The sequence below is a fragment of the Mus caroli genome, chromosome 5 (genome assembly GCF_900094665.2).
Source record: "Mus caroli chromosome 5, CAROLI_EIJ_v1.1, whole genome shotgun sequence".
In the NCBI taxonomy this organism is placed as follows: Eukaryota; Metazoa; Chordata; class Mammalia; order Rodentia; family Muridae; genus Mus; species Mus caroli.
The window spans coordinates 117515235-117528297 of record NC_034574.1 but is presented as its reverse complement, the minus strand read 5'-3'; the positions used below and the strand labels follow the sequence as shown (position 1 = coordinate 117528297).

The 13063-nt window shown below is 47.8% G+C and overlaps 1 protein-coding gene and 1 pseudogene across 8 annotated transcripts in view; one reads left to right on the top strand and one right to left on the bottom strand.

The window, feature by feature from the left end:
• Positions 1-13063, top strand: part of Rilpl1 (Rab interacting lysosomal protein like 1) — a 40476-nt gene that overhangs the window by 5560 nt on the left and 21853 nt on the right. For all 8 annotated transcript variants that reach the window (XM_029477741.1, XM_029477740.1, XM_029477744.1 and 5 more), the window contains exons 2-4: positions 4602-4752; positions 11552-11670; positions 12043-12267. In XM_029477741.1, the coding sequence (XP_029333601.1) occupies positions 4602-4752; positions 11552-11670; positions 12043-12267 (495 nt within the window). The remainder of the gene's footprint in view (positions 1-4601; positions 4753-11551; positions 11671-12042; positions 12268-13063) is intronic.
• Positions 2502-2953, bottom strand: LOC110294497 (annotated as a pseudogene).

Here is a 13063-nt window from a genome sequence, read left to right as displayed (position 1 = left end):
GGGGGGATATATCTTGTGCTTGATATGTGCAAGGCTCCAACACCAAAAACTGTAATATTAAAAAAGAAAATCAAGGTGTTGGAGAGATTCCGTTGGTTTAGGATGCTATAGGGGAGCTCTATTTTCTTTGAAGATTTTCCAGCTTCTGCTGCCTACATCCCCTGGCTTATGGCCCCTTCCTTCATGCTCAGAGCCAGCACACAACATGTAGGTTTTAACCTAGGCCATATCCTCTCTGACTCTGGCCCCACCGATGTTTCACAAGGACCCTGTGAGCTCATAGACCCACCAGATCTTCTTGGGGTCAAAGCACCTTTTGTTATAGAAGGTGACATGTTGTCAAGTTCTGGGGACTGGCATGTGGATATCTTTGTTGGGGGGGCACCAGTGTGGACAGGACTGGGGGACAACGCTCCAGATGCTGGGAGTCCCACCTGCTTAGCTGGTTACTCCTGATAACCCACTCGGGCCGCTCTGTGTTCAGCCTGTGCCAGCTGGGGGCAGAGGAAGGGTCTGGCTTGGTTTCCAGGCCACCCCTGTGTGTAGGAAGGTCCCTGTCCGTTCCTCCATCACTTCTCACCCTGTCCTGATACGTCAACCCCCTTGGGGCCTTGAACCAGCTGTTGATATACACAACCAAGGCCTCATTTCCTCAGGACCACAGTTTCGTGACAGAAAGTGGGATGAGGGAACTCCTGTATGAGAGCGAGGGTAGTGCTGGATGTCCGGCCACCTGGCCAGCCTGTGACAGACTGTGGGAGAGGAAGGCCGGCCACATCCTGACTGTGTGGGTACGTTCTGGGTGCCAAATGCCATTTAAATCATCCAGCTGCCTGTCTCAGCCTCCCAGTAGCCCTCAAAGGGACACAATGTTTTCATTTCTCGGGCACCCAAGGTTTAAAGAACTTGCCCAAGATCAGATGACGTTCAACCCTGGGTTGGCATATCCGGGCCTGGTGGTACACATATATAATTCCAGCTACTGGTTAGGCTGAGGCAGGGGAATCAAAGCAAGGTCTTCCGAGGTGAGTTCAAGGCCAGCATGGACAATTTAGTGAGACCTTTTCTGAGAATAGTGTTGCTGTAGATGTGGCTAAGTGGTAGAGCCCCTGACTAAAGTCCCCCAATGAGGGGCTGGGGGTGTGGCTCAGGGGTAGAGTACTTGTCTAGAATGTGTGAAGCCCTTGGATCCATTCCCAGCACAGCCATGGTGCCTCCCAACCCCATTCATGCCTATGCTGGGTTGCTCCCGTGTTCACAGTTGTACCAACAGCATCACGGTAAAGTTGAGAGTGTTTGCATTGCCTTCAAAGAGGAACACCCCCATCCCGGTGCCCCTCATCTCCAGCCAGAAGTCCCAGGTTACCTCTATCTCTGTGGATTTGCCTGTGGGATGTTTCATAGGAATGGCATTGCAGACTGTGTGATCTTTTGTACCTGACTTTTCTTCTTAGCTGGGGATAGCTTTAGCAATATTTCATTCCATTTATGTGCAGATAATAGCCCACGGTAGGGATGGATTGGCTTATTTATGCCTTCCTGGGCTGTGCTCCTTCCTTCCTTCCTCCTTCTTTCTTTTCTTTTCTTTCTTTCTTTCTTTCTTTCTTTCTTTCTTTCTTTCTTTCTTTCTTTCTTTCTTTCTTTCTTTCTTTCTTTCTTTCAGATTATTATATCTAAGTACACTGTAACTGTCTTCAGAAACCCCAGAAAAGGGCATCAGATCTCATTACTGGTTGTTGTGAGCCACTATGCAGTTGCTAAGATTTGAACTTAGGACCTTTGGAAGAGCAGTCAGTGCCTTAACCACTGAGCCATCTCACCAGCTCTGCCTCGCGTCTTTCTACTGTAAGCAACATTGCTATAGACCTCTTTGTGTGTATACATGATCATGTGGGTGTGGACCCAGGCTGGGCCCTAACTCACCATAAACCTCCTGCCTCAGCTTCCTAAATGCTGGTAATCACAGGTGCTGTGGTGTTGCTCCCAGTGTCGTCACACCTCTTGGGCAGATCTGAAGTTAGAGTAAATCTGGGTAAATCTGCATTGCTCTCCAGACTGTTCAGCAGAGTGCCACAAGGCTGAGCATTGCCAGCTCTGGCTCCTTCCGGTTTGTCATTTCTTGTTTGTTGGAAACATGCAGCCTGACTCCCATCAAATTTCTCCCCCCTCCACCTTCTGAGCGCTGGGATTAGAGGTGTGCATATACTCCATGTCTGGCTCGTAAAATACTTTTTAAAGAAAATTTTTGTTTCAGTTTATCTGGGGGAGTGGAAAATGGCTCAGTAGGCAAAAACACTTTGTATTTTGCAGAGGACCCCAAGTTCAGTTCCTAGCACCCACATGGGTGCTCGCAGCTGCCTGCACTCCCAGTTCCAGAGGTTCTATTGCCATCTTCTGGCTTCTTTGGGTACTGCATGTAGTGCGTATCTGCAGAACACTCATATACATAAAGTAAAACAAGTAATTTCTTTAAAGATTCACTTTATAGTCTTTTTTTTCCAGTTTTTGTGATTTTATTTAAACACAAAACATGCACACAAGCCATCTATTCATTTTCTTCGCTGCGTAGCCTGGCGTTGGGATTGGTGACTCTGATGGCCAGCTGTGCTGCTCTTTCTACGATGGCTTTTCGGTTCTTAGAGGACACGTTGTGAGCAATCTCAGCACAGTAAGATTTGTTGCACATCAGCAGCACTTCCCGTTCCTTGACACTGTGGACCAGGAACTTGCGGAAGCCGCTGGGCATCGTGTGCTTGGTTTTCTTGTTGTTCCCGTAACCGATGTTGGGCATCAGGATCTGGCCCTTGAACCTTCTCTGCACCCTGTTGTCGATGCCTCTGGGTTTCCGCCAGTTTCGCTTAATTTTCACATATCGGTCTTACTGGTGTCTGATGAACTTCTTGGTCCTCTTTTTGACAATCTTGGGCTTCACTGGAGGCCCGAGGGCAGCCATGATGCCGCAAAACAGATGGCAGCCACCTCGTAGGCAGCGCCGAGGAAAAAGCTCACTTTATAGTCTTAATATTTCTTATTACTATTCTTTAAAAAAAGATTTATTTATTTATTTTATGTATGTAAGTACACTGTCACACTTTTCAGACACCCCAGAAGAGGGCATCAGATCTCATTACAGATGGTTGTGAGCCACCATGTGGTTGCTGGAAATTGAACTCAGGTCCTCTAGGAAGAGCAGTCAGTGCTCTTAACCACTGAGCCATCTCTCCAGCCCTTATTACTATTCTTATTATTTTGAGATGGAGTCTCACTGTGTAACCTTAGCTGGCCTGGAACCCACTATGTAGACCAGGCTCTATTATCCTCTCAAATTAATAGAGATTTGCCTGCCTCTGCCTATAAGTGTTAGGATTAAAGGAACCATACTTGGCCCTAGTTTTATTCTGTGTGTGTGCGCGCACGTGCGTGTGCGACTATGGGAGCCAAAAAAGGTGTTGAGGACCAAAGGTGCATCCTTCATTAGAGTAATGTCCACTTTTAACCTCAGAGCCAGTGTCTCAGTCCCTTTGGAAATTTCATAGATTTTTTTTTCCTGAGGTACTTTTTTATCTTTTTTTTTTTTAAGATTTTATTTATTTATTATATGTAAGTACACTGTAGCTGTCCTCAGACACACCAGAAGAGGGAGTCAGATCTCATTACAGATGGTTGTGAGCCACCATGTGGTTGCTGGGATTTGAACTCAGGACCTTTGGAAGAGCAGTCGGGTGCTCTTACCTGCTGAGCCATCTCACCAGCCCCCTTTTTATCTTTTTATAGCTTATTCTAACCTTTAACTTGAAGACATCCTCCTGTCTCAGCCTCCATGAACAGTAAATACTCGTAACGGACTAATCTCACATTCTCACATTTAACCTCAGAGCCAGTGTCTCAGTCCCTTTGGAAATTTCATAGATTTTTCTTCTGAGGTTTTTTTTTTTTCTTTTTAGTTTTTTTCTGAGGTTTTTTTTTTTTTCTTTTTATAGCCTATTCTAACTTTAACTTGAAGACATCCTCCTGTCTCAGCCTCCATGAATAGTAAATACTCGTAATGAGCTAATCTCATGTTCTCACACATGACTTTTTTTTTAACTCTTTCCAATTTTTTATTAGGCATATTCTTCATTTACATTTCAAATGCTATCCTGAAAGTCCCCTATCCCCTCCCCTCACCCTCACACATGACTTTTAAACCTAGAAGTTTCATTTCCTCTCACCGAGGGAAACAGAGACTCCGGAGTAGTTATGTGAGCTGCTAAGGCTGCCTCGGGTCGATGTCCTAGAGAGCAGAGGATCACTGGGGTTGTGGCCCTGTCACGGGATCTCTGCAGCCTCTTTGTGCCTTGAAGAGGTGATTGGCGCTTCAGGACTCTGTAGCAAGGGATGGCTTATCCACACAGCTGGGCTTGGTCCACATGGCCTCAGTGCGCACATCAGCAGAAGAGGCCCTGGTGGCTCAGTGTCCACCTGCCAGTGACCCGCTTCTCTTGGAGGAAGAGGGTGGCTCCAAATCCCAGGAACAGAGTAGTTCTCCTGATGGGCTGGTGAGATAAATCCTGGGTGGCTCTATCCTGCTGTGACCCTTGCTGTCCCCCATTCCCCCACAGGAACTGGAGCTGGTGGAGGACGTGTGGCGGGGTGAAGCACAGGACCTCTTGTCCCAGATTGCCCAGCTGCAGGAGGAGAATAAGCAGCTGATGACCAACCTCAACCACAAGGACGTGGGCTTCTCCGAGGAGGAGTTCCAGAAGCAGGAAGGTGAGGCACACCATCCCAGCGGTCCTGGTGACCACTCAGAGGCCGCTGCCTTGATTCTACTCCTTTTGGCTCCCGTGGGCAGGTAGATTCACATCTTGACTCTCCCAGGGAGAAATGACTTTGGAGGTCAAGTTCATGTGAACTCAGCTAGATGTCATGGTTTTCCACTGTCTTATATGTCTGCATGGTCCAGTTCACTGATGTTGATGTGAACTCAGCTAGACGTCATGGTTTTCCACTGTCTTGCATGTCTGCATGTTTCCTCTGGGCCCTGGGACACACTGGATGAGCCAGACCCTTGCTACTTGAAACTCTTGTTTTAACACAGAGGGGATGGGCAGTAGATATGGGAACAGTAAATAGATGTCTTCCTTTGATTGATGGCAACTGACACCATGTAAGAGCTAAGATGGGGCCTTAGGGTAGCAACTTGTGGTCACTTTACGTCCAGTCATCAGGGTGGTCACCGTTAACCCCTAACAAAGTACTATCCTGAGTCACGTTAATGCCATGAACAGGTGGTATATCCCAAGGCCCTAGGGTATGAATGCTTGAGGGACTCCTGGAAGGCCAGGGTAAGAGAAAATGGCCAAGGCTGAGAGTGGCTGGCGATATCAGAGGGAACCAAGGAGTCAGGTCACTCGGCATCCTAGAACAAGGTTGGGATTGTTTTCTGTGTGTTGGAAGAGATTTGAGGCTGTGGTCACAGGATAGGGTGACTCGCAGACATTCGGGACAGCAATTCTGATTCGATCGGCACTGAGGCCATCAACTGTCATCTGTTCCATAAACAATACCTGGGACCTTCATACCTGACTCTACTGGGGCTAGGAAAGCAATAACAGATAGTGGAGTTTAGTCTGGACCCTTGTGAACACCTTCCAGCGGTCATCCCTTTACATTCTATTCTGCCTCTTGTAGCTGATACCCAGGAACCTAATCTCAGATTTATTTTATTTTATTTTATTTTATTTTATTTTATTTTATTTTATTTTATTGTTTTTGAGATACAGTCTCACTGTGTAGCCCTCTCTGGCCCTGGAACTTGCTATTTGGACCAGACCGGCCTTGAACTCACAGAGCTCTGCCTCCTGAGTGCTGGGATTAAAGGAGTTCGGCACTACACCTGGCTGCAGGCTCTTTAGCTTGAGCAAATCCCTGGCCCCACCCTCCAGTTTGACAGACAAGAGCAGATTTGGAGGAAGGTCCTGTAGAATCTGTGGTTACAACTTGAAGAGGATAAAGTCTGGGGCTAGCAATGTGGCTCAGTTGATAGAGTCCTGGCTTAGCATGTATGGGGTACTAGGTTGGATCCTAGGCATCGCATACATTAAGCATGGTGACACATGCCTGTAATGCCTGCCGCAGACCCTCTGGGTCCCGTGCCTGCGTAAAACGGTTCTCTAGAGTAGATGGGCAAAGATTAGGACGTGACAGACAGAAACACACACAAGAGAGGTGTTGAATCTGAATGTAATTTTCTGGTCGAGCTTAGACTAATTATATTACAGCAAATATCATCAATAGTAAAACATAACAGATACGGTACATTGAAGTTTCCCAGGTGCAAAGGGAGTGACTGCAAAGTTTACAGCTAGGGATCAGCATCCCTCCAAATGCAAGAGGAGTGACTTCAAAAGGACTATGTTTATCTTAGAGATTAGCACCTGCTGGGGGGGGGGGGAGGTCGCCAGCGCTGAGTTTAGCACTTTAGAGTTAATTGGGCTAGAGGGGTATTAACTCTTGCCTGGCCTCAGGAATAAAGTAGTGTGAAGGACTTTTAGGCCTTGTTAATTCTTATCTATGTCTGGAGAATTCCCATTTATCAGTATAGTTACTTAATTTGCTGTTGGCACGGAATATAGTCTGTAATAAGAATTTCTATCTCGCCGGGCGTGGTGGCGCACGCCTTTAATTCCAGCACTCGGGAGGCAGAGGCAGGCGGATTTCTGAGTTCGAGGCCAGCCTGGGCTACAAAGTGAGTTCCAGGACAGCCAGGGCTATACAGAGAAACCATGTCTCGAAAAACAAACAAACAAACAAAAAGAATTTCTATCTCAGTGAGAATTCCAGTCTCTTTTTGTAGATAGGTGAAATAATGACTAGTACTTAATTGGTTATCGAATAGGTTAAACTCCTTGTTGCTATCTGGAATCTAAGAACACTGGGAAAAGGCTTTAGCTATGTTAGAATACAATCTTAAAAGGCATTTACTATAAGGTAATGCTTAATAGAGTGCACGTGAATCTATACATTAAACTAACGGTGAGTGGAGGATTGATATTATGATTTATAAAAATTAGGGGAGAAGAATGTCAGACCTCAGGAAGAGAGTTCCCTTTGAAACCCATTGCTTCATCGGTCAGCTTCCCAGCTTTTGCTATGTCAAACTGACTCAACCAAAGTACGTGACAAATGCCAACCCTTGGGAGGTGGAGGCAGGTGAATCTCTGAGTTGGAGACCAGCTTGGTCTACAGAGTGAGTTCCAGGACAACCAATACTACACAGAGACACCCTGTCTGGGGAAAAGAGTAAAGTAAGAAAAGAATTTAAAAAGAAGAGCCACTGGCCTGTGTAATGGCTCAGTGAGCACAATACTTGTTGCTAAGCCTGACAGTATGGGTTTAATTCCTGGGTCCCACACGTAGAGGGAGAGAACACACTCTGGCAAGGTGTTCTCTGACCTCACAAGTAAGCATAACACACACACACACACACACACACACACGCAAATGTAATAAAATTCAAAACAAATGAAGAAATAAGATACTGATAAAGAACAAATGAAGAAATAAGATACTGATAAAGATTGAATAACTGAATCCCAGTCTGGAATTCTCTTTGAGGTGTTCTTTGTTGAGATGGATTTGACGGCTTTAGAAAGCAACGTATTAATGGTGCTATGTGATTTAACAGACTCACAAGATCTTTGTGTGCCTCGGTTGCCCAGTTTGAATGGGAGAAAAGCGTAGTGGTCCCTCTCCCATCAGGGTGTCTGGCATCTTACTTTTGTGCTTTCTAGGTCTGACTGTATTCTAATGGATGTTGGCGATTTCTCTGTCTCTTTTCACTGCTGTGTCCTATTCCGTGCACGGATGGACCGTGTGTCTGATTTTTACCCATAGTTGGGGCTTTCTGGTTGCATCCACGTTTTGGCTGCTGGGTACATCTTTTCAGTGTTTGTGGGGAGGCCTGGTTTCAGCTCTGTGGGGTCCATATCTAGGATTGGAATTGTGGAATCACTTTATTTAGGAAAAATCTTGATGTAGCTTATGGGGCCTCTTGGGGTAATCTGGGAAGTCCACTACCCACTCTAGCTCTGAGCTGCCTTTCCTGAGGTCCCTTCCCTCTTGGAATGTGGCTTTGCCCTTGCAGCTCTCGTAACCTGCTAACTCGTGTGGACCAGCATAAGGTGTATGCAGGAGATGCACTTAATGCTGAGTGTGCTCAGCTTCCGTGGGACCAGCTGGAGAGCTGCGTTCTCCGTGCTGCAACCCCCGCCCGAGCCGAGAGCCGGGCAGATGCCAGGCTGCCTTCAGGGTTATTTTTATTTTGTGGGGAAACCATGGGAACACAGCAGAGACCAAGTGTTCCCCACCTACTAGAGGAACAGGCATGGGGCAGGCAGTACCCTGGGAGAAACAGGGTTGGCGGTGGTGACTTTGAGGACCAGTTAAGAGTGACATGGTACAGGGCTAGGGTCAAGGGTCATATGAAGGCTCAGCGGTCAGATTTCTGTGGAGGTGAGCTAGGGGAAGGAGGGTTGTTCAGAAATACCCACCCTACATGGGCCACTAGATTTCTGAATTCTGACAGGTGCTGTATTCCGGTCTCTTCTGTCTTACCGCAGAAGCCTTCTGATTAAAAATCCCCTCTGGTAGTTGAACAGTGGTGTTGCTGGTTTTTAATCCCAGTGCCCTGGAGGTGGAGACACGGAGATCTCTTTGAGTTCAAGGCCAGCCTGGATTACAGAGCTAGTTCCAGGACAGTCAAGGCTGTAAGAGAAACCAAGTCTCGAAAAATAAAAAATAAAAATAAAAATCTCCTTTGGGATCTGTTCAGCTGAAGAGCTGTCAGCACTCAGGGCTGTGAGCTGAGGGTGTCCAGACACTGTACAGCGCAGACGGGGGAAGGGCGCACCAGAGAGGCTCGTGTAGCTCTGCCAATGGCCCTGAAACGCTGCAGGAGTCATTTCGCCATCTGGAACAGAGCAGAGCTGACCATACCGCCATTTTTGTTTCTTTGAGATTTTCTTTATTTTCTTTTATGTCCGTATGTCTGTCTGGGCACCATATGTGTGTCTGTATGTATGTCTGGGCACCATATGTGTGTCTGTATGTATGTCTGTCTGGGCACCATATGTGTGTCTGATGCTTTGGTGATTGATCAGCAGGGGGCACTGGATCCCTAGAACTGGAGTTGGGTTGTGAGCTGTTGCATGGGTGCTGGGAACTGAACCTGGGTCCTCTGCAAGAGCAGCAAGCACTCATAATCGATGAGCCATCGCTCCAGCCCATTCTTTGGTTTTGATTTTCTTGTTGTTGTTGTTGTTTTCTTTTCGAAGGAAGTTCAAAGTAGAGAGGTGGAGTTGGACTGGATCTGGTGGATGCTAGATGTAGTCACAGGTACCCTTGTGAGATGGAAGCAGAGAACGTGACAGATAAGGGAGGGGAGACGTGTGTCACAGAGACTGATAACAGCAGGGGGCATTCTGAGCCCCCTTGGTCATATTCATTCACCCTCTCCCGCCTTGAACTTCAGCTTCTGGAAGTGGTGGTGGAGATGTTTCTGAAAGTATAATTTATTCATTCATTTTTTTAAATTGTGGGCTAGTGTGAAATTGTGGGCTAGCCCTGGCTGAGGACCCAGGTTCAATTTCCAGCACCCTACATGGTGGATCCCAGCTCTCTGTAACTCCCAGTTCCAGGAGATCTGACACCTTCTTCTGATCTCTGTGGGCACACCCATGGTGCAAAGAGGCACATGCAGGCAAAACATCCCCACACCCAAAAATAATAAGTTTCTAAAATCAATTTTTACAAAATTGTGTGTGTATATATGTGGAGGTCAGAGGTCAATTTTGAGAAATCGGGTCTTGATTTCCACCTCTCTGAGACCAGGTCTTTCTCCTTTTTGCTGCTGCGATGTAGTCCGGGCTCATTGGCCCTCAAGTTTCCAGGCATTTCTTGACTCCCATTTCTCAGTAGGGATGCTGGAATTACAGATGTGCACAGATGTGTGCCACCATGTGTGGCTTCTATACATGGGTTTGGGAATGGAATTCACACTCCCAGATTTGCTCAATGAGCTTTTTAACCTCCTTAGTCACTCTGTGGGTCTCTTGGGGATAATATAAGGACAGGGTCTTGCTAGGTAGTCCAGGCTGGCCTCACACTTGCGGCAACCCTCCTGCCTTTGTCTCTATCGTGCTAGGATGGCAGGTGTGTGCCACCATCATATGCTAGGTTTTTGAATTGTTTTATTCTCTTGTGTATCTGTGCTTGAGTCTGTGTCTGTGTCCCTCGTTTCTCTCCCCCTTTATACATTGATACAGGCACTCTCAGTCAGACTCCACAGCTCGTTGATATTGCTGGTCTTGATCCTCTGCTTCTGTCTTTGGAGGCTGGAGTGTCAGTCAAGCTGCCACGCCCACCGAGCATCTCAGTGGGTTCTGGAAACTCGAACCCTGATCTTGTGTATACTTGGTACTGAGCTCTCTCAGCAGGCCTGATTTCTGATTTTTATCTTTATTTTTTTAGAGCTAGGGTAGGAGTGGTGGCAAGGTCTCACTGTAGCTCAGTCTAACCTGGACCTTGCAGTGTAGACCAGGCTACCCTCAAACCCACAGAGATCCAACTGCCTCAGCCTCTGCCTCTGGAGTGCTGGGATTGAAGGTCTATGCTGCTAGACCTGGCTCACCAAATACCCTTCTTATTTTAGACGGGGTCTCTCTATGTAGCCCAAACTGGTCTCATACTCACTATGCAGACCAGGCTGGCTTTGAACTTATAGAGTTCTCCGGAATCCGGGACTAAAGAAATGCACCACTATACCCTGCTTTCACCGAGTTGTTTGAATTCGCCTGAAAGGCACCATATGTGTGGGAAGTAGGGTGCTCAGCACATCCCCTGCCTCAGAAATCTCCTGGGATAGTGGAGGGACGTTGTCCTGGCTGCCCACCAAGTGCTGTGTCTCAATGATGGTGGTGGTGGTGGTGTATGTGTGCACACATGTGCATGTGTTGGCCCCACCCACCTTCCAGTCTGCCCTGGGTATGTGCAACCACCATCCCATTTTATGAATTTAGAAACAGAGACAGGAGAGAGCGCAGAGCCACACAGCCAAATGTGGCTTTACAGGGTTAGTGTGAGCTTTGGAGGGCCACCTTCTGGGTCACTGTGTGAGGTCATGTCTGTCATGATATGTGGCGACAATGTTGTTACTGTCAGGTGCTGAGGAAGTGAGGCAAGGGGTGGGAGTGTCTTGAGGTAAAGGAGGAGGTGCCATGGTGCAGAGGGGACCAACAAGATGAGTCTTGCATGAAGTGATCCAAAGGAGGTCAGATGGAAAAGCTTCAGGCAGAGAGAAGAGAGAGGGAGAGATGGTGAGGTAGGAATGTGCTTCGCGCAAGACTGAAGGCAGAAGCAGTCACTGGGGTGTGTGCAGGGTAGGTGGGAGGTTTGAGGGAAGCTGGGCCGTGGGGGGAGAGTTCCGGCCCTCTTGCAGTATGACACGATGGGAGGGCCTGTGCTAAGGGGAGGTAGCTCACCGGTCAATCTTGCCTTCCTACCCCCCCAGGCATGTCAGAGCGTGAGCGCCAGGTGATGAAGAGGCTGAAGGAGGTGGTGGACAAGCAGAGGGATGAGCTCCGAGCCAAAGACAGGGAGCTGGGACTGAAGAATGAGGATGTCGAGGCTGTAAGTGACCGACCGGCGCTAATTTACTCTCCTACTTCATGGCCCCACTGGGAGCCAGAGTCCATTCATAAGCCCAGGGAAGTGGGCTGGAGAGATGGCTCAGTGGTTAAGAGTGCCTGCTGCTCTTCAAGAGGGGCCCGGTTCAATTTTCAGTCATAAATGTTTGCAACTCCAGTCTCAGGAGATCTGACACCTGACACCTTCTTCTGGCCTTCACAGGCACCAGGCACACATGTGATGCATAGACACACACCTTATCAACAGTCTTAAAAACACAGTCACAAAAAATAAAAACAAATTTGGAAGATGTTCACACACCACCTAGTTTGCTGGTGCATGACAGCCTTACCCGATGCCCGTTTCTCTCTACAGTTGCAGCAGCAGCAGACGAGGCTAATGAAGATCAACCATGACCTTCGGCACCGGGTCACTGTGGTGGAGGCCCAGGGGAAAGCCCTGATTGAGCAGAAGGTGGAGCTCGAAGCAGACCTGCAGACCAAGGAGCAGGAGATGGGCAGCCTGCGGGCCGAACTCGGAAAGCTTCGGGAGAGGCTGCAGGGCGAGCACAGCCAGAATGGGGAAGAGGAGGAGGCTGAGGTGAGCAGAAAGCAGGTGTTGCCGTGGTGTGGGGACCCATGTTGTGGCCCGGCACCAGGCTACAGTGTGGTTTCTTTAAAAAACACAGAAATATCATAAGAATGTGTTTTTGTTTTAATCCAATGTGGGGGGGCATGGGGCTGCTTCGGACTGTTGGCGGCAGCTGACTGTGATTTGTCTCATGCTCTAGCAAGGGCATGGTTTTGCCAGCAGCAATTGTGTAACATTTGGAATTCTGGGAAATTTTCAGAGGATGTATAAATGCTAGAGCGCGAGAGATGGGGTTGGTGTTTGGTGATTGCTCTGGGAGGTTGGTTGTGCTTTGTGGTTTGTAGTTCAAAGAAGAAACAAGAAAGAAATTAGATTTAGGGATCTCTCTATCTCCCCTTTATCCTTTCTCTCCTATCTAGTGACAAGGGGTAAATCATGGGGGTGAGGGTGGGGGACAAAGGATGGAAAAAAGAACCAAAAGTAGCAAAAACACCAGGTAGGCAGAACTTGTTTGTTTTTCCCATTGTACCAAAGAAGGTAGGAGGCACAGGGATGGGGGAGGGGCAGTGAGGGGGAAAGGGAGAGGGAGAGAGGAAGCTATTGGCCTGAGGACACACAACTGGGCATGGGCACAGCTGGGCCAGAAGCCCAGGTCTCAAACATCCCAAAGGGCATGGTGGTTACTGAACTTCATTCATTCATTCATTCATCCATCCATCCATCCATTCATTCATTCCTGTGACTATTGACTGTGTAACAGGCACAGTGGATGGGATAGTAAGAATTGTCTAGGGCTGGTGAGATG